This window comes from Onychomys torridus, chromosome 7, assembly GCF_903995425.1.
Source record: "Onychomys torridus chromosome 7, mOncTor1.1, whole genome shotgun sequence".
NCBI classification, from domain to species: domain Eukaryota; kingdom Metazoa; phylum Chordata; class Mammalia; order Rodentia; family Cricetidae; genus Onychomys; species Onychomys torridus.
The window spans coordinates 101,586,466-101,608,944 of NC_050449.1; the positions used below are offsets into that span (position 1 = coordinate 101,586,466).

At 46.8% G+C, this 22,479-nt stretch overlaps 2 protein-coding genes across 5 annotated transcripts in view; both read left to right on the forward strand.

The window, feature by feature from the left end:
• The first annotated feature begins 1,714 nt into the window (after positions 1–1,714).
• Positions 1,715–9,303, forward strand: Qars1 (glutaminyl-tRNA synthetase 1). Its single transcript, XM_036194289.1, has 24 exons — positions 1,715–2,141; positions 2,310–2,457; positions 2,812–2,921; positions 3,071–3,146; positions 3,369–3,433; positions 4,043–4,096; positions 4,290–4,347; positions 4,684–4,755; positions 4,870–4,955; positions 5,120–5,206; positions 5,991–6,090; positions 6,213–6,291; positions 6,380–6,488; positions 6,587–6,717; positions 6,835–6,927; positions 7,174–7,311; positions 7,397–7,484; positions 7,569–7,712; positions 7,814–7,918; positions 8,074–8,166; positions 8,279–8,406; positions 8,500–8,566; positions 8,640–8,765; positions 9,158–9,303. Exons 1-24 carry the CDS (start codon positions 2,025–2,027, stop codon positions 9,206–9,208), a joined length of 2,325 nt encoding a protein of 774 aa, XP_036050182.1. The 5' UTR covers positions 1,715–2,024; the 3' UTR covers positions 9,209–9,303.
• A 1,078-nt stretch (positions 9,304–10,381) lies between these two features.
• Qrich1 (glutamine rich 1) overlaps positions 10,382–22,479 on the forward strand; it is a 40,065-nt gene continuing 27,967 nt past the window's right edge. Inside the window, exons 1-2 of one of the 4 annotated variants that reach the window (XM_036193133.1) lie at positions 10,382–10,546; positions 12,000–12,059. The gene's annotated coding sequence lies outside the window, so the exon portion shown is untranslated. Of the gene's footprint in view, positions 10,547–10,869; positions 11,234–11,999; positions 12,060–22,479 lie in introns of those variants that run through there. The other 3 variants (XM_036193132.1, XM_036193134.1, XM_036193135.1) reach the window with 3 other exon arrangements.

A 22,479-nucleotide genomic window follows, 5' to 3' on the forward strand; every position in this document is an offset into this window, starting at 1 on the left:
TGTGGCGCTGGAGAGAACCTAGCAAGATAGTCAATATGTGAGACCCATATGTGAACTCAGGCATGAAACTTGATCATTGGTGGGATGTCAGCACAAAGCAAGTCACAGGATATGGTTACAGCCTTGTTAGACTCCTGCCTAGTCCAGAAGAACATCAAGGCTTCCAGTAGCCTGAACTCCAGTTCTGAATTTGGGAATTTCCTTTTTTTTTTTTTTTTTCTTGAGCTGAGGATGAACCCAGGGCCTTGCGCTTGCTCTACCACTGAGCTAAACCCCCACCCTGGGAATTTCTTTACCATTCTACTAACAGCAGTTGGCTTTCCCGCTTTGCACGTGAAGAACTTCTTGAGTGTTTTATCTTAGTTGGCAAATCTTGGAAGTTAGCCACTGGAGAACTGCAAGCACTGTCGACAGAGCCAGGATTAGCCCATCTCTGTTTCACACTGTCCCCACATTAAAGGTCCTGAGGAAGGGGCTGGGGATTTAGCTCAGTGACAGAGCGCTTGCCTAGCAAGCGCAAGGCCCTGGGTTCGAACCTCAGTTCCAAAAAAAAAAAAAATCGAGCTGGGCGGTGGTGGCGCACGCCTTTAATCCCAACAATTGGGAGGCAGAAGCAGGCGGGTCTCGATGAGTTGGAGTTCAGCCAGGGCTACACAGGGAAACCCTGTCTCGAAAAAACAAAACAAAACCTTGGGCTCTGTGGTTTGTTTGTTTGCCTTTGTGTGATATTTGCCTGCTCAGAAATGGTTAAGTGTGGCTCTAGACCTTAAAGTTTGGTTTAGTTTAAAATTTTAGTTTAAAAAACAACCCTGTGTTGCCCAGGCTGGCCTTTAAGTTACTATCCTTGCCTTACTTTTCGGGGGAAGCTTAGAGAACAGGTGTAGGCCACTGCACGGGACCTGGCACAAGGCTTCTTTCTTTCTTCCTTTTCTTTGTCGTCTTTTCTTTGTAATATTATGTTTTTCATTTAACATTTTATTTTATGTATATGGATATTTTGCCTGAATGTGTGTCTGCCCACCACTTTCATGCTGGTGCCTGTGGAGGTCAGAAGAGGGCATTAGACCCCCTGCAACTGGAGACACAGATGGTTGATGTGGGTGCTGGGAATTGAACCCAGGTTTTTTTGAAGAACAGCCAAGACAGAGTATCCAGCTCCCAGAATATCTTTTATTTATTCCTTGACAATTTCATATATATAAACAATGTGTCCTTTTTTGCTCTCTCTCTCTCTCTCTTTTGAGACAGTTTCAATTATGTAGCCCTGGTTGGCCTTGGACTCACAGGAATCCACCTGCCTCTGCTTCTGGAATTAAAGGCGTATGGGGCCTCTCCCAGCAACAAAGTATCCCACTCCCTCCTCTTACTGTCCTTGGGAACCTCCACAGGTTTGCTTTGGTAACACACTCAATTCAATCAGTGCTGCCGGAGGCATGTTTTGTTGGCATGAGATTTTAAAGAAATCACAGGACTTTCTGTGAAGTCGCGCCTGGTCTGTCTTCTCTTTCCCTCTCCTTGCTGTGTCCCAGTAGGCACCTAAAAAGTGCCAGGTTATGAGGCTCCAAATAGGCCATGTTACACATTTTCTGCAGTGATCTGGACGGGGAAAATCTGGAATTCATTTTGTCATCTGTTTCCATGACAACTCAAAAGCTGTGACGTTGAAAAACGCGACCGGAACAGGATGGAGTTGGATTCCTAGGGCTGAGGGAGAAGTGGCCAAGGCTGAGTCTGCTTTGTTTCTAAACACTTTCACTCTACATGCCCGAGGCAAGTTTTCGAAGTCGCGAGGACTCCACCCTGCCACTGCCTACAACCAGAGAGGCGGAACCCAACTGCCCGGAAGAGCCGGTCCGGGCGCTCTCCGGTCTTAAACGGCGTTGCCGAGCTGGCGGGCCCCGCCCCTCTCTCTGAGAAAGGCCACTATTGGGTCTCTTCCAGGCTTCTCATTCTGATTGGTTAGTGAGCGAAGGTCGCTGTGCAGATGCGGCCTAAAGTTTCTTTTGGTTTCCGGTGTCTCTGCTATGGCTACTCCGGATTCGCTGACGCTGTTCACCGGCCTCGGCCTGAGCGAAAACAAGGCGCGCGAGACGCTCAAGAACGCGGCTCTGAGCACTCAGCTGCGGGAGGCGGCGACCCAGGTGCGAGTCCCTTCCCCATGACCTCAGCTGCCTCGTGTGCTCCAGACCTTGATTAGCGCCGGGTTCCCCGCTGTTGCATGTGGGAAGAGGAAACTAAGCTTCACTGTAAAGTGATTCATCCCAACTCGCTTAGGCATGGAGCTTTTTTCCTGATCCCTCTGACTCCAGGCGCAGCGGACTCTGGGCTCTGCCATTGACAAGGCTACTGGGACTCTGCTATATGGCTTGGCCTCCCGACTCAGGGATACCGGGCGGCTTTCTTTCCTTGTGAGCTACATAGTCAATAAGAAGATCCACACTGAGCTCCAGCTGAGCGGTGAGACCCCTGCCTGTTTTACCAGTTCCACCTTCCATCCCTCCCTTCAGCCAAGACTCCTGTTTGCTTTTTCTGTCAAGTTCCCCAGTTGCTTTCTGGACATCAGGTTCTAGACAGGCACTGGGGCATGGAGGGGGAGACCCTTGGTATGGCTAGGAGAATTATCACAACGAGAGGCCTGCTTCAGAACACATGTCCCTTTCCTGTAGCCTCAGGGCTTCTTTCCAATGGTGCCAGGGCTTAACCTCTTAGGCATCCACGTAGCCAAAATAGTTGGAGGTTACATGGCATTAAGGCCCTATGTATTTATCCACTTCTTGGAGCTGAGATGTCCAATTGCCTTTCCTTTTTCAGCTGCTCTTGAGTATGTGCGGAGTCATCCTCTGGATCCCATTGATACTGAGGACTTCGAGCAGGAATGTGGTGTGGGTGTGGTGGTGACACCAGAGCAGATTGAGGAAGCTGTAAGTCCTTTCCCCCAGGCGTCAGACATCTCCTTGTTGTGGTCCCGGAAAAGTGCTGTGGCTTCTTTACTCAGACCTAGAGCAGAGTGCGGGTATCCAGAATGTTTCGGAAGAGGCATTCCTGAACCATATGGTCTGGCTTTCTGCAGGTGGAGGCCACCATAAATAGGCATCGTTCCCAGCTCCTGGTGGAACGATACCGTTTCAACATGGGGCTGTTGATGGGTGAGTGGAATCTGGGCAGAGAGTTACTTAGAGGTTGACCATTCTGGTTGTGCCCTCTAATCTGTGCATTTATGAGAGGGAGGTGGGAGGGGAGCAAGGAACGCCTTCAATGTTCTGACTGGGCCAAGGTTCTGATTCCTGTGTCAGCTAGGACTTCCTTGAGGAGGAGGGAGGAAGTACCCCCTTTTGCCTCCTTGCAGCTTCTTGTGCTCCTACTCTTAGGAGAGGCCAGGGCAGCACTCAAATGGGCAGATGGCAAGATGGTCAAGCACGAAGTGGATATGCAGGTGGGTACCTCCCCAAGCTGAAGCTAGAACCCACTGAGGGATAGAGCGGAAGGAGACCCTGTTCTTAGTCTGACAGAGATAGTAGAGCCCAGTGTGGAGTGGGGGGTAGTACCTGACTTGGGCCTCAGAGTTAGGAAGAATCACTTTCTGTGAAGCTCGGTTTCCTCTTCCCACAAATGGGTGATGTGGCCTTCATCCTGATACACTGGCAAAGAATCACACGATGATGATGACTGAGGTAGACTGTTTTTCTTGATGCTGGGCCCACGTGATTTCTCTGTAAAAGGCAACATTTGTTACCTGGGCCCAGGATAAGCCCTCAGAAAGGAAAAGCATTCAAGACCAGTAGAAACACCCGAGGAAGCCTCGTGGGCAGAGACAGGCAGGTCTTTATGAGTTCAAGGATAACCTGGTCTACATAGTGAGTTCCAGGCCAGCTAAAGCTTCATAGTGAGACCCTGTCTCAAATAACAACAAAAGAAACACATGAGGAGATAAGGTGACATGGGCAGATAGGCTCTTGTGGTGCTGGCTGAGAGGCAGGAAGGGCTCCATCAGGAGGTTCTTGAGAGAGGATACTGTCTACTCTTGACTCTGGTATCTGCTCAGGTCCTCCACCTTCTGGGTCCCAAGATGGAAGCCGATCTGGAGAAGAAGCCCAAGGTGAGGCTGGGCGCTGCTCAGGGTCCCTGAGGGTGAAGCAGAGAGAGAGTGAGGATGCTGGGTGTTGCTCAGGGTCCCCATGGGTGAAGTAGAAATACTGTGAGGCCTACGGCTGGAGTAGGGGGTGCCTGAACCTATTTGTCAGCAGGTCTTGCCCAAAGAGAGTCTGATGAGATTTCTATGCTTCTCTTAGGCAGCAAAGGCCCGGCTGGAAGAAACAGACCGGAAGACAGCAAAAGTTGTGGAGAATGGTGAGAAGCCCGAGCGGGGCTCCTGGTATATTCAGCTTCTGACTTCCGGACATTCTGTCTGAAGGACCTTACAGCACAGGCTTCTCAGGCCCTCATCTTATCTATCTCTTTTTTTCTCAAGCCTGGGATTCCTGGAGTTTCCTTTGTTCCCTTTTGCCCAGAGACTGGCCTTAGAGACCTGAGGAGTTTGGCTCTATAGCTCTTGTCTCGGGGAATTGGAGAAGAGGGGCCTGTGCAGATCTGGTTTCAGGGTGTTGATAGCAGCCGTGGATATTTTTCTGAGTTGGGTATGGTAGTTATATCTAGTAGGCAGGGTTCTTGATTTCTTCCCTGTAGGTGAGGTTGCTGGCCAGACCCTGTCTCTAATGGAGCAGCTCCGGGGAGAGGCCCTTAAGTTTCATAAACCAGGTAAGGGGGTACCTTGAAACTCTGGGGTGGGCTGGTGATTAGCATTACAGCCAGGTCTGTAGTCAGGATCCTTGGCTGCCAGCCTGGTCATCAGATTTGTTCTGATCCTGGCAGGTGAAAATTACAAGACTCCAGGTTATGTGACCACCCCGCATACTATGGATCTGCTGAAGCAGCACCTAGAGATCACTGGAGGACAGGTGTGTAGGGATGGGGCCAAGCAAACACTGGCTTATGCGCCTAAGCTGCCTCCCTCCTGCCTCATCTCACCTATCACCATGACCTCCTTAGGAAATGGCATCTGTTTTTTGCAGGATGGTCTGAGCTCTGATCTCATTTCTTCTATCCCTTTCCCTTCACTCAGGTACGAACGCGGTTCCCCCCAGAGCCCAATGGAATCCTGCATATTGGACATGCCAAAGCCATCAATTTCAACTTTGGTTATGCCAAGGTAAGTATGTGTCTCTGTCTCTGGCAAGTATGTAATATGATCATTGGCTGCTCCCATTACTGGATTCTAGAAAGATACAGTTCTGTCTTGCCTTTTGTAGCTGATGACAGAGGCCATAGTGGGAAACCATATGTAACAGCTATCCTCAGGAAATGGTGAACTAAAATGGTTCTTTAGATAGGGATTTACTGTATAGCTCGGGCTGGCTTTGAAATCATAGAGATTACCTGTCTTTGCTTTACAAGTGCTAGGATTAAAGATATGTACCACTATGTCCTGTGAATGATGAATTGCTTGAATACCTTTTATTTAATATTTAAATTTTCTAGTGTTGGCCATCAAAAGAAGATTTAATTAAAAAAAATATTCTTCAGGCTGGGAGGTGGTGGCACACACCTTTCACCCCAGCACTCAGGAGGCAGAGGCAGGCGGATCTCAGAGTTTGAGGCCAGCCTGGTCTACAGAGTGAGTTCCAGGACAGCCAGGGCAATTGCGGATGTGTGTACACACATCTGCGCTTGTGCATGCACTCATGCACACTTCTGCTGTTGCACATAGGTGGACGTCAAAGAAAAAACTGAGAGTTGGTTCTTTCCATCATGATCTTTCAGATCACACTCAGGGTCCGAAGGCTTGTGTAGCAACTGCTTTTATCTGCTGAACCATCTCCCTGGCTGTACTTTATATTTTGATAAGCTTGAGTTCTGAGAACGTCTGAGTTTGATGATGTGAACTATAGGGGTGATGGATATGTAGGAGCTCACAGATGCTCCAACTCTTCCAGGCCAACAGTGGTATCTGTTTTCTGCGCTTTGATGACACCAACCCGGAGAAGGAAGAAGCAAAATTCTTCACTGCTATTTATGACATGGTGACTTGGCTGGGTATGGATTGGGTGAGGCCTGGGCAAGGCTTGTGGTGAGTGGACCTCTTTGTGGGCCATGGCTTTGCCAGTTAGTGTTTCTTGCTGGCTGCTCATACTGTGTGTGTGTCTCTACTGCCCCAGGTTACACACCTTACAAAGTGACGTATGCCTCTGACTATTTTGACCAGCTTTATGCCTGGGCTGTGGAACTCATCCACAGGTGAGGCCAGGCCCACCCATAATGTTGAGCCAGGTAAGCTGACTACTAGGTCATAGGCCACCTGCACATTCATATCCCTTTTTCACAGGGGTCAAGCTTATGTGTGTCACCAGAAAGTAGAGGAGCTCAAAGGCCACAACCCTTTACCTTCACCATGGAGGGAGCGGCCTATTGAGGAATCACTGCTGCTCTTTGAGGTGACATCTCAGAAGGGCAGCTTGGTTTGGGTAGGCCAGTGTGCTAAGGATGAGATGCTCTTGTGTTTAGAGCTAGCCTGAGCTCTTGTCCTCCTCAGGCAATGCGCAAGGGCAAATTTGCAGAAGGTGAGGCCACGCTTCGAATGAAGTTGGTGATGGAGGATGGCAAGATGGACCCTGTGGCTTATCGGGTCAAGTATACACCACACCATCGCACAGGGGACAAATGGTATGTATTGGCATGGGGAGGGTGGTGAGGTAGCAGGGCTGTGGATTAGAGCAATGGCCAATGGGATAGGGCAGAGGGCCTGGCTGCTGGGGTCTACTGCCTATGTCCCTTCCACAGGTGCATCTATCCCACCTACGACTACACACACTGTCTTTGTGACTCCATTGAGCACATCACTCACTCACTGTGTACCAAGGAATTCCAGGCTCGGTGAGGAGGCTGAGGTTATGGGGTGGGTAGGGTCAGGGGAATTCCTTTTTGTTTAGAGTGTGTATGTGCATGTGAGTGGGTGTGTGCTCCTTTCGCTAAGTGGGTTCCAGGGATACAACTCGGTTCTTCAGACTTGGCATTAAGTGTCTTTACCCGTTGCTCCCTCTCGATTGCCTCTAGTGCCTTTTCTGTGGTCTCTCCCTGGCCGCACAGGTGGCCAGTTCTAACCCTACTCTTCCATCCTAGACGGTCTTCCTACTTTTGGTTATGTAATGCGCTGGATGTCTATTGCCCTGTTCAGTGGGAATATGGCCGTCTCAACTTGCACTATGCTGTTGTCTCAAAGCGGAAGATCCTCCAGCTTGTAGCAGCTGGTGCTGTTCGGTAGGTATGGACCCTGGGTTCACTAAGGTTCTAGTACAAGTGGCTTGTGCTGTTTACGGTCTTTTGACCATCCTCTTATTCATAGGGACTGGGACGATCCACGGCTCTTCACACTTACAGCCCTACGACGACGAGGTTTTCCACCTGAGGCCATCAATAACTTCTGTGCTCGGGTACAGTCCAGTAGACTGAGTGGGTAGAAACAGGCCAAGTGTGGCTTTGTGGTTGTGGCTATGACTGATGAGTTTTCCTGGCAGGTGGGGGTGACAGTGGCACAGACCACAATGGAACCACATCTTCTGGAAGCCTGCGTGCGTGATGTACTCAATGACACGGCTCCACGAGCCATGGCTGTGCTAGAGCCACTACAAGTTGCCATCACCAACTTTCCTGCTCCTCAGGTGGGCCTGCCTCAGTGTGTGTGTGAGTGCATGGGCACATAAATGCCTGGGCATGGGGTGCTAGTGTCTGGGATGACTCAGATACCTATCTCCTGCTACAGCCCTTGGACATCCAAGTGCCAAATTTCCCAGCTGATGAGACCAAGGGCTTCCACCAGGTTCCTTTTGCTTCCACCATCTTCATTGAGAGAACTGACTTTAAGGAGGTAAATAGGGGTTTACTACTATGTCTGTTTTGAGGTGTCTTTTATATCCTCATCCTTTCTGTACGTCCATGTCCTTCCTGCTTTCCCGTGAACCAGTCCCTGACAGACATGGGGTTGGGAGAAGCCTTGCATTGCATGGTGTTCCTATTTTCCAGGAGTCAGAACCAGGCTATAAGCGCCTGGCCTTGGGCCAGCCCGTGGGCCTGAGACATACTGGCTACGTCATCGAACTGCAGCGTGTTGTCAAGGTAAGAGGCAGCTGCAGTCTTTCCAGACAGCGCCTGCTCGGGCCAAACCCTGTGTGTAGCCAACAGCCTTAGCGTTGGTTCCCTGGGCTGGTTGCATCTTCCTCCCTTCTAGAGCTCTAGTGGCTGCGTGGAATGCTTGGAGGTGACTTGTAGAAGAGCTGATTCTGGAGAGAAGCCCAAGGCCTTTATTCACTGGGTGTCACAACCTCTGGTGTGTGAGATTCGCCTCTATGAGCGACTGTGAGTGAACCTAACTGGCCTTGGGGCAGTCACAAGATGGAAATTGCATGCTGTGGCTTTCCAGCTGGGGCCTGATTTTCACTCTGCTCACAGATTCCAGCACAAGAACCCCGAAGACCCTGTTGAAGTACCTGGTGGATTCCTAAGTGACCTGAACCCGGTAGGCTCCTGGCGTGTGAGTTGTGGGTGGTGGGCCTCTGAGCTGTGCAGCTCCTTGAACTCTCTGTCTGCAGGCATCGCTGCAGGTGGTGGAAGGAGCACTGGTGGACTGCTCTGTGGCTTTGGCAAAGCCCTTTGACAAGTTTCAGTTTGAGCGCCTTGGATACTTCTCTGTTGATCCCGATAGCCAGCAAGGACAGGTGCTTGACCCAGCTACACCTCTCTGCAGTACTGATGTTGACAGCTGTTCTCTGTACTAAACACTCCCTACATTCCCTTAGCTTTCACCAGTTAAGGGATGGGTGGAATTCGTGGATTACTTTTGAGGAAACTGGTTCAGAGGGTTAGGGTTAGGTCTAAGCACACAATTTTACAGAGATCCTATTTTTTTTTAACTCTTCAAAGTAGCATGTATGCTTAGAGGTTGGCATAATCCTCATGAAACTAAGACATGGCACAGTCACCTAGTCCCTTATCCAATATTAGAGTTATGAGAACCACGATGTTCTGTCCCTTGATAGATGACCTCCTTGGTGGGAGGGAGAGGAAGGGGCCTGGTTCTGGGCTGTTGGTCATTTTTCTTGCCTTTCAGCTTATCTTCAACCGAACTGTCACACTGAAGGAAGATCCAGGAAAGGTGTGAACTGAAAACATGTGGACCTACCTCATCCTGGAGGCTGGGGGTACCCTCACCACCCCATACTCCATTTCAATAAAGAATAACTAAGTCTCCATGGAGTCTGTGTGCTGTGTGCTTTTCTAGTATTTGAGCACCCGAAGACATGCTGTGTGACACTGGGAGAATGGGCTTCCCCAGAACGGGGGTGCGGACCCAACCACTAGTGTACTTCTTGCTTCTCAAAGCAGGCACACGGCTGGGATTAGATCTGAGGGCCCTGGAGATGCTGCCCCACAGTTACCAGCCTGATGGAGAGGTTTAGGTTTGTGTCTGTGGGGCCAGGCAGATCAAGAGAGGCATGACCCCAGGATGATCATTCAGAAAATAAAAACAAACAAAAAACCTGTCTACTTCTCAAGCAAAGTGAGACAAATGCTGTCGTGGCCTTAAGCTTAAAAACCCAAGCAGTCTCCCTGGATGCCTGCAGTTCCTGACCAAGCTGCACTTTAGGTTGAGCCATCTCAGAAAATGACTTCTGAGGAGTCTGGAGCCTGGAGAGTTTGCCAGGACAAGAACACGTGCAGAAGGCAGACAGCTCGAGCACAGGCTGATCCTTCTCTGGGTTGGTGTGAGCTGCTGCTGAGGCTGTAGGTGAGTGCCTGCAGCTTTAAAGCCTTCCACATTTTCCCTGTATACAAACACTAGACTACCCGAGGCCCGCTTTAAGGTGGACCTGGCTGTGGCAGCTGATCTCAGACGGTAGCTCTCGGTGAGCATTCCAGAAGCGGTTTTCTCCATGGTCTCGGCAACCCCGAGCATCTCCCAGAGGTGGTGCAAATGTTAAGTCTGGGCCCCGCTTCGGGCTTTGGGGGGCCACCTTAACCACGAGGCCGAGGTAGGCCGGGCCACGCCTCGCGAAGAGCAGTGCACCTCGGGGAGGCGCCAGCGGGACGCCGTAGGTGGGTTTGAGAAGCACGCCTCCAGACCCCGGGCAGGAGCAAAGTAACCCCGGGGTATCGAACCCCAGGCCTAAGCTCCTCCCCGCCACGGAGGGGCGTCCATGGGCGTGGCGCCCCTTTCCACGACCAGGGCTCCGCTCTTCAGTTCCACCAGCCTCCCTTGCAGTCAGAAGCGTTCCCTTTAAGTCTGGCCGGCAGCTCTCGCGGGATCCGACGCTTCGATTCTCGCGAGAGCGGCACTCGGCTCCCATTGGTTGTGAGGGTTGAATGTAAGATGGCGCCCAGGGAGCTGTGAGGAGAAAATCCTGTCGGTCTTGGAGCGGCGACGGCAGAACCGAGGCCCCGGGCGGTGAAGCGGGGCCGGCGGGCAGAGCGGAGGCAGCGGCGGCGGTGGCGTCGCCGGGTGAGGGCTCTGGTGGGGGCGGGAACGCAGCAGGGCCGCGGGACCGGGGCGCCAGGCCCACTCCACACAACGGCGGGCGGGGGCGGGCGGACCGCTGCCGCGGGGCCCAGGCGACCTCGGGGCGGCTTGCGGACGGAGAGCGTCCCTCGGCCCGCGTGCCTCCGCCCCGCGGGGGGGGAGGGGCGGGCCTGGGGCTGGGGTGGGCGCGGCGCACGAGTGCGCGCAGCGGCGGCGGGCGCGCGCGCGCGTGCGTGTGTGTGTTTTTTTTTTTTTTTTTTAACCCCGCGGTAACGCGCGCGCTGTGCGGTCCTCCCATTGCGCGGAGCCGCTCGACGTGCGCGTTCCCGTTGGCTCTCAGCTGTGGCCCGTGGGCTAGAGCGGCTTCCGGGGCGCGCGCCGGCCCGCGACCCCCGCTTCTGCGGCGCGCGCCCTGCTGTTGGCTGGTCGTGCTGTCCCGAGTGCGCGCCGGACGCCCCTGCGGAGCCGAGCCCCGGCAGCTTGGAGGGGAACGTCGAGGGTTGTGGGGCCCTTCCTGCCCTGGTGACGTCCGGGGCAGCCGTGGCCTAGGTCTGCGGAGAAACCTCGCGGCTCCGCCGTCCGGCTTGCGGCTCCGCTCCTCCGTGAGGCCGACAGGATCGCTCGTACTAGCTGAAGAATGCTGTTATTTAAGCGAGGCCCACGCACTGGGTGGGTGCTTGGGGAGGGAGGGTGCTGCCTTGCTTCGGAAACCGAGTCCTATTGGCCAGAGAGGGCATTGGGTTCCCTTGGGTTTTTTCACCTTGTACTGGTGCTTTGTGCCGAGGAGAGGTTAACATCGCCAGGCCCTGGGTTAGTACCTGCTTTTCTTCCATCAGGAGCCAATTCGTCCGTAAGCGCAGTTGATACACGTCACCTCTGCGCTCCGGAAAGAGATCTTCAAATGTGGATAGTACCCAACTCTCCGAGCTTTAAAATTCCGCTTTAAATCCTTAAATGTAGCCTCCCCCACCCCCCAGTCCCCGCATGGGTGGGAGGGACTTGCTTTTCTGTTCCGAATAAGGGCCAGTTCTTAACGTTGATAAACTTGACCGATGATTTGCTTTTTTCTTTGTAATTTCTAAAGTATTCAGCAGAAATTTCTAAAATCTGCCCGTGTCACTATAAGAACCAAGTGACCTAAGTCCTCAGTTTTTTGTTTTTGTCCTAGCGCTGTGATCTGATGTCAAGGAAATTCTAGGTTTGTGAAGGAGAAATACGCACCTCTTTTTTCTAACACAAAACATCTGCTAGTTTATTATACAGTTTTGGTCCATTAAGACTGAGGAAAAGCAAGCTAAAGGACTAATAGTGGACATCAAATTTGATAGTAATGTTTTTTTTTTTTTTTTTAATACACTGTATTTTTTTAAGAACAAAGTTAAAACTTAAAAAGAGGCTGAGGATGGAAGGAACTTCTTTGTTCTGTCTTCTTCAGAATGTTAGAAGTCTTAAGAACTCAGGACAAGCAGCAGACATACATGCAACATGGTGACTGGTGAGTTAAAATCATTCATATGCTGGAAGTATGTGTGCAGTCCGTTACCCCCTTCCCCCCTTAGTAATATTGAAACTTTACAAATCCTGTCATTCATTCTTGGTGTTGTCTGCTAGAAGCACTAGCTACTGGAAAACTGCAGGTGGGAACTGTGGCTTGGACAGTGGTCCCTTAAACCTAAGTCATCCCAACGTGCAGGGTTAACATTGCAACGCCTCAACTAAGAACCTAAATGGTTTAAAAACAAAAACTGTCAGGTTTATTGAGTCTGTTTATAAGCTTTTTATACCTTTTAAGCTTGCTTATTCTGGATTGTCTTTTTTTTTTTTTTTCTTTAACAATGTTTCCATCAACTAATACTTATTTACCTGGGAGATAACTTTCAGTCCTTTGGGATATTTTTCTACTTCTCCAAGAACTTACACAGTTCCATAGCTCCTTGAAAAAGCTTATGTTGATGTTGTGTATCCAAAAAAAAAAAGCTCAAAAAGTGGTTGAATTTTGCTGTGAATTTGAGTTTCTTGAAAAAATAAAAACAACACAAATCAAAGCCCAGTTAGGGATTTGGGTGTGGCTGTCCTCCTTTATAGCAGCTTCAAAATCAAGGCTGTCTTCCTATAAGCTTGCATGCTTGTAGTCAGTGAGGTTTGTACTTGATGTGCCATGCTTCTTACTTCTCTGCTTTTTAAACGGCTGTGCTTTATCCGTGACTGTTTCTGAGTTGGCCTCAGAATGAGGTGTTAGTGAACAACTTTTCTTTGCCTGCCTGCATTTAGTTCCAGGTGTAAGTCCTCTGAGCTTCAATATTTTCCCCTATAATTGATTGTGATTTCTGTTTTTAGCAGGTTCTTGTTTGTTTTATTTTTATTACTTTGTACCTAGAGTCTTGCACACGCTAAGCATGCACTTTACCACTAAACTAACTTCTCTGGCTCTGGGTTGTGGTGTGTCTTATTAAACTGACTTGGCTGCATGAATAAAAAGGTGTAAATTTTTGCTTTCTTCAAAGGGGAAAAGGAATGGTTTTTTGGACCCACTTAGAAAGCTGATCTTTTTCTCTTTGAGATAGGGTTTTAGGAATTTTGGGCTGGCCTGTTGTGGAGCGTGATCTTGAACTTCTGATCCTCATGCCTCTGCCTCCCAGGTGCTGGGATTATAAGTATGCTGCCACCAAATTCATCCTATGGGTTGGAGATCAAACCCTAGGCTTTGTACAGGCTAAACAAGCACACTACAACACCCTCCCTTAAGATTGTGAAATATTTATGTATTGTTTACAGATCAGATTAGTGTAACTACATATAAGAAATTGAATGCCATCATCCCTGTATCTGTTCTTCCTCATAGCATCTCAGTTCTTCTTGGAAACAGCTAAACTCAATCTCTTTTTTTTTTAATGTGTATGGGTGTTTTGTCTGCATATGTCTGTGCACTATGTGCGTGCAGTATACTCAGAACCAGAATAGGGTAGTGTGTTGGATCCCCTGGGACTGGAGTCAGAGGCAATTGTCAGCTATTATTTGGGTACCAGGAATCAAACACAGGGCCTCTGGAAGAGCAGCCAATATGCTTAAGCTACCTTGAAACCATCTCTTCAGCTTGGTAATCTTGTCTTTTGTCTTTATATTTACCACCTTTGTATCCCTAAACATAGTTGTTTTTTTTTTTGTTTTTTTAAATCTTTGTACGTACACACAGTCACTGTTGCTTTATGATTATTATTGTTTTCGAGATGGGGGTCTCACTGTGTACCTCTGGCTGTTCTGGGATTCACCATGTAGACCATGCTGGCTTCGAACTCAGGAAGATCCACCTGTCTGCCTCCTGAGCTTACTTTGTATCTTCTGCTTTTATTATTGTTTTTTATGTGTGCAGCCCTGGTAGTTGATGTCCATTTCTGTACTGTTTTGTTGTTATTCCATAATTTTATATCCCATGCTGGCAAACATTAAATTGCTTCTAGTTTATAGATATCAGTGCTCCTGTGAACATTTGGATGTATTTGGTTGTCATATACATTTAAGGTTAAGGTTGCTTGGTTTTATGGAAGGAATATTGGGGGGGGGGCAGTTTCTCTGTGTAGTTTTGGTGCCTGTCCTGGAGCTTGCTCTGTAGACAATGCTGGCCTCGAACTCACAGAGATTGGCCTGGCGTTGCCTTCTGAGTGCTGTGATTAAAGGCATGCGCCACCCCCCCAACGCCCCCCCCCCATCCCCACTCCACTCCACTCCAACCCCAGCTGGAAGGGATATATATACACATATATATATGTATATGTATATATATATATATATATATATATGTATATTATGTGGAGCTGAGGATCGAACCCAGGGCCTTGCGCTTGCTAGGCAAGCGCTCTACCACTGAGCTAAATCCCCAACCCCTGAAAGGGATATTTTTAACTTTGCTAGTCAATGTAAGTGGTTGTACAAGTTTACAGCCCACTAGTATTTGATAAAATGTGGATTTTAAATTTTTGGTTGAAAATGTGTTTAAAAATATAACCGTGATGGAAATGCTCTTAAATCTGAGGTTTCTCAGTAAAGGTACAGGATGGATGAGCGGCTCCAGGCCATAGTTTCTTTGACAAACTAGTGGGTTGTTAGTACCTGTAAGTAGGTTTTCCATTCTGCTTTGATAGCAATCACTTACCTTATTTAGAGCAAATATGGCTAACTTCTTAAAATTAGTCTTTTGGGGTTTTTTGTTTGTTTGTTTTGTTTTTCTGAGACAGGGTTTCTCTTTGTAGCTTTGCACCTTTCCCGGATCTCGCTCTGTAGACCATGTTGGCCTTGAACTCACAGAGATCCGCCTGCCCCTGCCTCCCAAGTGCTGGGATTAAATGCGTATGCCACCACCACCTGGCTAAAATAAGTCTTTTTTTTAGCATGTAAAAATGCAATTTTTAAATCAGACTAAGCTGTGAGGAACCATTATTAGAGTAGGTACTTTGGAAGAGGTTTGGGTCTCAAGAAAGAGGCAACTTGGAAACTGAGGCAACTTGGGCTATCTTCTCTTGGAAATTCAAAACCTCAAAAAACATAGCTAATCTAAAGGTAGCGTGTTATCTTGATTGTTGCAGTCAGTCACAGATTGAACTCCTTGTTATACACACCTCCCCGTTACTGCTCTACTTGACTAGTGAAACAAACCAAGGCAGAAATAAATGGCTCAAGAAGTGGTGAGTACTAGAATTATCTTTCTCTCTCTCTCTTTTGTTTTTGTTTTTTTCAAGACAGGGTTTCTCTGTGTAACAGTCCTGGTTGCCCTGAATCTCACTCTGTAGATCAGGGTGGCATAAAACGCACAGAGATCCGCCTGGCTCTGCCTCCCGAGTGCTGGGATTAAATGCGTGTGCCACCACTGCCTGGCTAGAATCATCTCTTAATACCTAAATGGAAAAGAAGAAATGAATTAGTGAAAGTACCCTTTGGAAATGTTTTTTGAGAAGTCTTTTCCATGAGTACCATTTAGTAATAAAATAATAGTTTGTATGTTAAACTTCTGTCAGGCATTGTGTTAATGACAACTCTACTAAACCAGGTAGAGTGGGGCCGAAAACTAGCGTAGAGAAAGGAAGTGTCTTGGATCCGTTGGTGGGAGCTGTTTACAGATTCTACCTACTAGGGGCTTTACTGTGTTTTCTCTTTTTCCATTGTTAATCTCACCTGATTTGCAGGTACTGGGGGTACTCAACATATTCCCACAGCTTCTTGGTTTTTTTGTTTGTTTGTTTGAGACAGGGTTTCTCTGTGTAGCTTTGTGCCTTTCCTGGATCTCACTCTGTAGACCAGGCTGGCCTTGAACTCACAGAGATCCGCCTGCCTCTGCCTTCCGAGTGCTGGGATTAAAGGCGTGCGCCACCAACACCAGGCCTTCTTGTTTTTTTTAGAAGTCTTATGTAATTAATTCTTTCCTGCTTTTCACCTCTTCTTTGGCTTGGCACTAGTTAGGGAGTCTTTTATCTCTGAGTGTTTAGTGTGTAGTTTATTATGGAGGCTCAGCTTTTGTGTCTTGTGAGTAGCATTTTTGTTTTTGTTTTTTTGAGACAGGGTTTCTCTGTGTAGCTTTGCGCCTTTCCTGGAACTCACTTGGTAGCCCAGGCTGGCCTCGAACTCAGAGATCCGCCTGCCTCTGCCTCCCGAGTACTGGGATTAAAGGCGTGCGCCACCACTGCCTGGCCTCATTATGTAAAATTTTGATGTTTTTTGGGGAAAACATACTAACAGAAAGAATTGTTTTTGTCTTACTGTTACATATAACCACTAGGGTGGGTGTGGGAATTGCCTGTGGAATTGGGGCAAGAAACACCTCCCTCATTCCATTTTTGACATACCTTATTCTTAGTTTAATTAAAAAAAATTTTTTTTTGAGCCAGGCTAGTGTATCCCAGGCTTGCTTGAAACTTGCTGTGTAGTCTAGGTTAACATATTTTCCAAAAATAGTTGTGGAGCCAGGCGGTAGTGGTGTACGCCTTTAATCCCAGCACTCGGGAGGCAGAGGCTGACAAATCTCTGTAAGTTTGAGGCCATTCAGGGCTATTACACAGAGAAACCTTGTCTCAAACCAAAGAAAAATATTGTGGTTATATAGATGGGTCAGTGGAATCTCACTGAAAACTTAACACTTTTTTTTTTTTTTTTTTTAAATACAGGGTTTATCTGTGTATCCCTGGCTGTCCTGGAACTAACAAGAGATCCATTTGCCTCTGCTTCCCAAATGTTGGGATTAAAGGTGGGCACCACTAATCCTGGCTTACAGTATTGTTTTAAAGTACACCTAGGACACTAAGGCTATATCATTGGTAGAGTATGTACTTAGTATGTGCAAGGCTGTGGGTTTGATTCCCAGCCCCACTTAAAAAAATGCGCAGAAGACAACATTATAAGTGAATGATTATCTGCACTTAATGGTAGGGAGAGCTTCCTAGCATTCCCAACATTTAGGAAGCAGAGACAGATGGATCTCTGAGTTCTGTGGCCAGCCTGGAGTACATAGTGAGTTCCAGCTTGTGTGTGTATGTAGCACATGAACTCTTGGGGAAAATGTACTATAAGGTTTTTGTTGTTTTGCAAAACAGCGTTTGTGTGTCAGGTTGAAGCTTGATTGATGAACTTTTGTTTATTGGGATATTGTAGTGTGACGGATAGTTGCAAGTTTGCAGGTTAGTTAAAAGGACAAGAAATGAAAACTAGCTGTGTTTTCTGTAAAAATTTGCAGGTTTGGAAAGTTCTTTCAAGGTAACCTTTTCTAATAAAAAAAATTTAAGTTCTGTTTTAGGGATGGCTCAACAGGAACAGGCACTTGTTACCAATCTCTACAGTTTAGTTCAATCCCTAGAACCCAAATGATGGGTATCAAACCCCAATAGATTGTCCTCTGACCTCTACACACATGGGGATATATACACACAAATAAATGAGGTTTTTTTATTTTGTTTTTGTTTTTCGAGACAGGGTTTCTCTGTGTAGCTTTGCACCTTTCCTGGAACTCACTCGGTAGCCCAGGCGGGACTTGAACTCATAGAGGTCGCCTGCCTCTGCCTCATGAGTGCTGGGATTAAACATGTACACCACCATGCCCTGCTAGGTTCTCTTGATTTTGTAGACCTGTAGGGTCTAGAACATTGGGAGCTAATTCTCAAATGTTCATTGGATCTTCCTTGAAACACCACGTGGGGTTAGCTGATTGTAAGCTTAGACTTACAAAACTGCTGAGTTTTACTGTGGAGTCTAAAAGAGTTAACTTTAGAAAATACTTATTTTTTTATGTGTGGTTCAGCAGTGAAAATCATTGGTTGTTTTTTTCAGAAGACCAGGTTCAGTTCCCAGCACCCACATTGTGGCTCACAGCTCTCTCCAGTTCCAAGGGATCTGGTGCTCTTTTCTGGTCTTTAGGGATACTAGGCATTTCTCTATCCTCATACATAAACTTAAAAAAAGAAAACCAACACTGTTTATGAGTCTGTATAGAGGCTGATAGCTATGAAAATGATCATTGCAGAATTTAAAGATGTGATTGGTGTAATTGATGAGAGGTTGAGGAGATACTCAAATGACTCGGCTCTTAGGTGGTAAATGTTTAAAATTTGTAAAGAATCAGAACAACCAGGGAGCTGTAGCGAACACCTGTAGTCCATATTTCAGACACAAAGTTGATGTTATAGGGACTCCTTCTACTGGTTTTGTTCCTTTGCAACAAGGTCTTACTATGTAGCCTGGCTGGCTTCAAACTCATAGCAGATAACTCAAGTGCTTGGATTATGGATGTGTACTACTATTATTGCCTGGCTTCCATTTGCTTTTGTGTATATTCCTCTGTGTGTGTGTGTGTGTGTGTGTGTGTGTGTGTGTGTGTGTGTGTGTGTAGACCAGAGGTTGGTGTAATGTGGTCTTCTGTAGCATGAATCTTAAAAGTTCTTATTAATGAAAACAAACCTGGAGCCAGGTATTGGGGTGAATGCTGTTCAGAGAAGCAGAACAAGCCACAGCAACCTCACCTTGCCAGTTCCTCAGCTGATACTGTTTCCTCAGACTAGAAGCCTCTGAGTAGTCCTTATCCAAATGGCTCACAGCTGAACTGCTCAAAAGCCTAAAAGCTTAACCAGCCTAGTTCCTTGTCCTCACGCTGAAATACCTTTCTGCTTCCTGCCATCACTTCCTGGGATTAACGGCGTGAGTTACCATGCTTGGCTGTTTCCAATGTGACTTTGAACTCACAGAGATCCAAATGGATCTCTGCCTCCAGAAGACTAGGGTTAAAGGCATGTGCTACCATTGCCTAACCTCTATGTTTAATATTGTGGCTGTTCAGTTCTCTGACCCCCAATAAGTTTATTGGGGTGCACCACTGCCCAGTGTTCCACCTTATTTTTTGAGATAGGAGCTCTCATTGAACCTGGAACTCATGGATTTTGCTAGGCTACTGTGAGCAGGTTCTTTAACAACTGAGCCATTTCCTCAGCGCCTTTTTACTTTTTTTGTTGTTGTTGGTGGTGTGTATGTATGTACATTGTCATGTATGTGTGTCCTGGTTCATGTAGTTGTGGGAGGCCAGAATTTTATAACGTCAGGTATCTTTTAGTAACATTCCTTAGTTTTTGAGACAGGTTCTCATATTGATCCTGGAAATCATCTTTTTAACTTGACCCCTAGGGTGTGTGTTTCAAATGACCCCTTCTCAGAGGTTGCCTAAAACCATCAGAAAACACATATTTATATGATGGTACTGTGATTCATAATAGTAGCAAAATTACAGATAAAAAGTAGCAATGAAAATAATTTTATGGTTGGAGGTCATCACAACATGAGGAACTGTATTAAAGGTCACAGCATTAGGAAGATTGAGAACCATTGAACCAGTTGGTTTGTCTTGCAAGCCCCAGGGATCTGTCTCTGCCTCCCCAATGCTTGGATTACAGTCTCATGCTACAGTGCTTGACTAGGGATTGAATTTAGGTACTCATGTTTGTGTTTACTGATTGAACCATCCCCAATACCTATTGTGTTTTGAGACAGGGTCTTGCTATGTTACATAGCCCAAGGTGGGCTCACTATACAGATAGGCTGGCCGGAAACTAAGCCATCATGCTGTCACCTCAGTGCTGACATTTACAGGCAGCTCCCTTTTAGCTACTTCAGCTTCCTGTGTGCGTGCATGTGATACAGGAATTCGTGCACCTTAGCTTGCATGTTGAGGTCACATGTAGGAGTTGGGTCTTTTCTCCTACCTTGTAGGCCCTAAGGATGGAAGACTTAGACTGTTGAGGCTTGGTGGCAAGTGTCTTTATCTACTAAGCCATTCTACTGGCCCTGCACATTGGGGAACCAAGTATCCTATTTTAAACTATATCCCCTTTGTAATGGAGATGAAAAACTGAATTATGTACCAGCATTGTAGAAGATATGTTAATTGGTTCTCATGTAATCTCACTTTAGTCCCCTTTAGAGCAGAAGGGTGTTTGTTGTTAAATGAAGAGTCCTACATGTTGTGAACTTTATAATATTGAGGGTTTTGGTTTGGTTGGTTTGTTTTGTAAGATTTATTTTGTATATATATGGTGTTCTGCGTGCATGTGTGTCTATATTACAGGTCAGAAGAGGGCACCGGAACACATAACTAGTTGTGAGCCACCATGTGGTTGCTGGGAATTGAACTCAGGACCTCTGGAAGAGCGGCCAGTACTCTTAACCTTTGAGCCATCTCTCCAGTCCAGTTGGTTGTTTTTTCAAGACAGGGTTTCTCTGTGTAACCCTGGCTGTCCTGGAACTCACAGAGATCTGCCTGCCTCTGCCTTCTGAGTACTGGGACTAAAGGTGTGTACCACTGCTGTGATATAAAGAGTGTTTTTGAGACAAGGTTTCCTCTATCCCGAGCTTCTTTGTAGCTGAGGATGACCTTGTGTTTTTTTTGCTCCTTCTGTTTTAACCTCCCTAATGCACCACTATGTCCAGTTTATGACGTTTTCGGGATTGAACCCTGTAGCCTTGGCCTAAAAGACAAACATTTTATCAACATGCCTAGCCCTACTATTTGGTCTTTATCATGAGGGACATCTTCTTAAGAAAATTCTAGGATTGATACATTCTGTGTGTCTATATATAGTGAATCAGTATTTTGGGTCACCCACACTGAAAACCTGCTTTGAATCTAATGAAGCTGGTGGTACTCTTAAATACCAACATTTGGGAGGGAGATGCTTGAGGATCTCTTGAGTTCAAGGCCAGCCTTGTTCCTATAGCAAGTTCCAAGCCAAGGTAAGATGGTCTTTAAAAATTATGGTTATAGTACTCGTGAGGCAGACATAGGTGAATGTCTGTGAGTTCGAGGCCAGCCTGGTCTACAGAGTGAGTTCCAGGACAGCCAGAGCAACACAGAGAAACCCTGTCTCAAGAAAAACAAAACCCAAAACAAACAAAAAAATGTGTAAGAAGGACAAAAGAATCAATTTCAGGCTGGGTGTGGTATCCCATGCCTTTAATCCCAGCTCCCAGGAGGCAGAGGCAGGGGGATCTCTGTGAGTTGGAAGCCAGCCTACAACAGAGCAAGATCCCGGACATCTGGTGCTCTTACAGAGAAACCCTGTCTCGAAAAACCAAAAAGAAAAAATGGAGTCAGTTTCAGAAGACAAGAGGCCATCAATGGGTTTCTTGGGAAGTAGATACCCTCCTAAGGGTAGTAACCTGGGAATACTGAGTTCCTACAGGATGAAGGTGTATCTGTTGTTGTTTTTCTTCTCGTTGTCGTCCTCCTATTTCTTTCTCTAATTTATGGGCCAGGTGTGGTGGTGTATGCCTTTAATCCCAACACATGGAATACAGAGACAGGCAGATCTCCAACTTGCTCTACATAATGAGTTCCAAGCCAGCCAAGGCTACATGGTGAGACTCTGTCTCAACAGGTGTTTTCTTTTAAATGTTTTTATGTCTATGTGTATATGTATGTGCACACGGGTGTCTACAGAAAACAAAAGAGAGTATCAGGTCCCCTGGAACTGGAGTTAACTGGTTGTAAGTCACCTGACACAGGTGCTGGAAATTGAATTCAGGTCCTCTGTTAACTGCTGTGTCATCTCTCCAGTCCCATGTTGTTGTATATTGTAGAGAAAAGTAGTCACAATATATGCATTGTTACAAAGAATTGTCGTAGGATCGCTTTGTTTGAAAGTATAATTTGTATATTATACTTACATAGCACCCACAGATGTTAATAATGTCAGTAAATTAATAGCCATAGGACCGTCTGTTTTTCTTTGGTCTCACTGTTGACACTGTGTATATGTAGAGTTTTTATTCCTCTCAAGGTGTGCACTAACAATTTGAGAAAATTAGTACACTTCTTAGTGTACTCAACTAGATTGTTCAGTTTGTGGTTGTGAGTTAAAGATGTAATAGGAAGAAAGAATCTTTTTACTTTTAGTTTTATTCATGTGTATATGTGTCTGCCAATGTCAGGGGCCAGGGAGGGGGCGTGGTGTGGGTGGTGTGTGTGTCAGAGGATGGTATTGAATCTCCTAAAGCTGGAGTTACAGGCAGTTGTAAGCTGTCTGACAAAAGGGTGCTGGGGATTTGCTCTTCCTCTGGAAGAGCAACAAGTTCCGTTACTCACTCGGCCACCTCTCCAGCCCGGAAGAAAGACTCTTTAACTCTTCCTGTTACACCTAGAATTATAAATGTAAAAAGTATATAAGCATGTGCCATATTGTGAACTATTTAAGTTTTGTCTGCCAGGAGTTTGAGAGTCAGATGGAAGAAAGTAGATGATTACCCACAAACCTGAAATCTGTAGCATAAGGTAGAACATCTCAGTAGTAAAAGAAACTAGTGTTTCTTGCCTGATAGCTCAGGGGAACAAATCACTTTTCCAGACATTTGAGATAAACTGAGAGCCCTTTTTGGCAAGAAACTTCACTTGGTCT

Coding starts and splice junctions, on each gene's coding strand:
- Qars1 (XM_036194289.1), top strand. CDS start 2,025: ATGGCTACTCCGGATTCGCTGACGCTGTTCACCGGCCTCGGCCTGAGC. Junction 5,207..5,990: donor TCAACTTTGGTTATGCCAAG/GTAAGTATGTGT, acceptor CAACTCTTCCAG/GCCAACAGTGGTATCTGTTT. Junction 8,167..8,278: donor AACTGCAGCGTGTTGTCAAG/GTAAGAGGCAGC, acceptor CCTCCCTTCTAG/AGCTCTAGTGGCTGCGTGGA.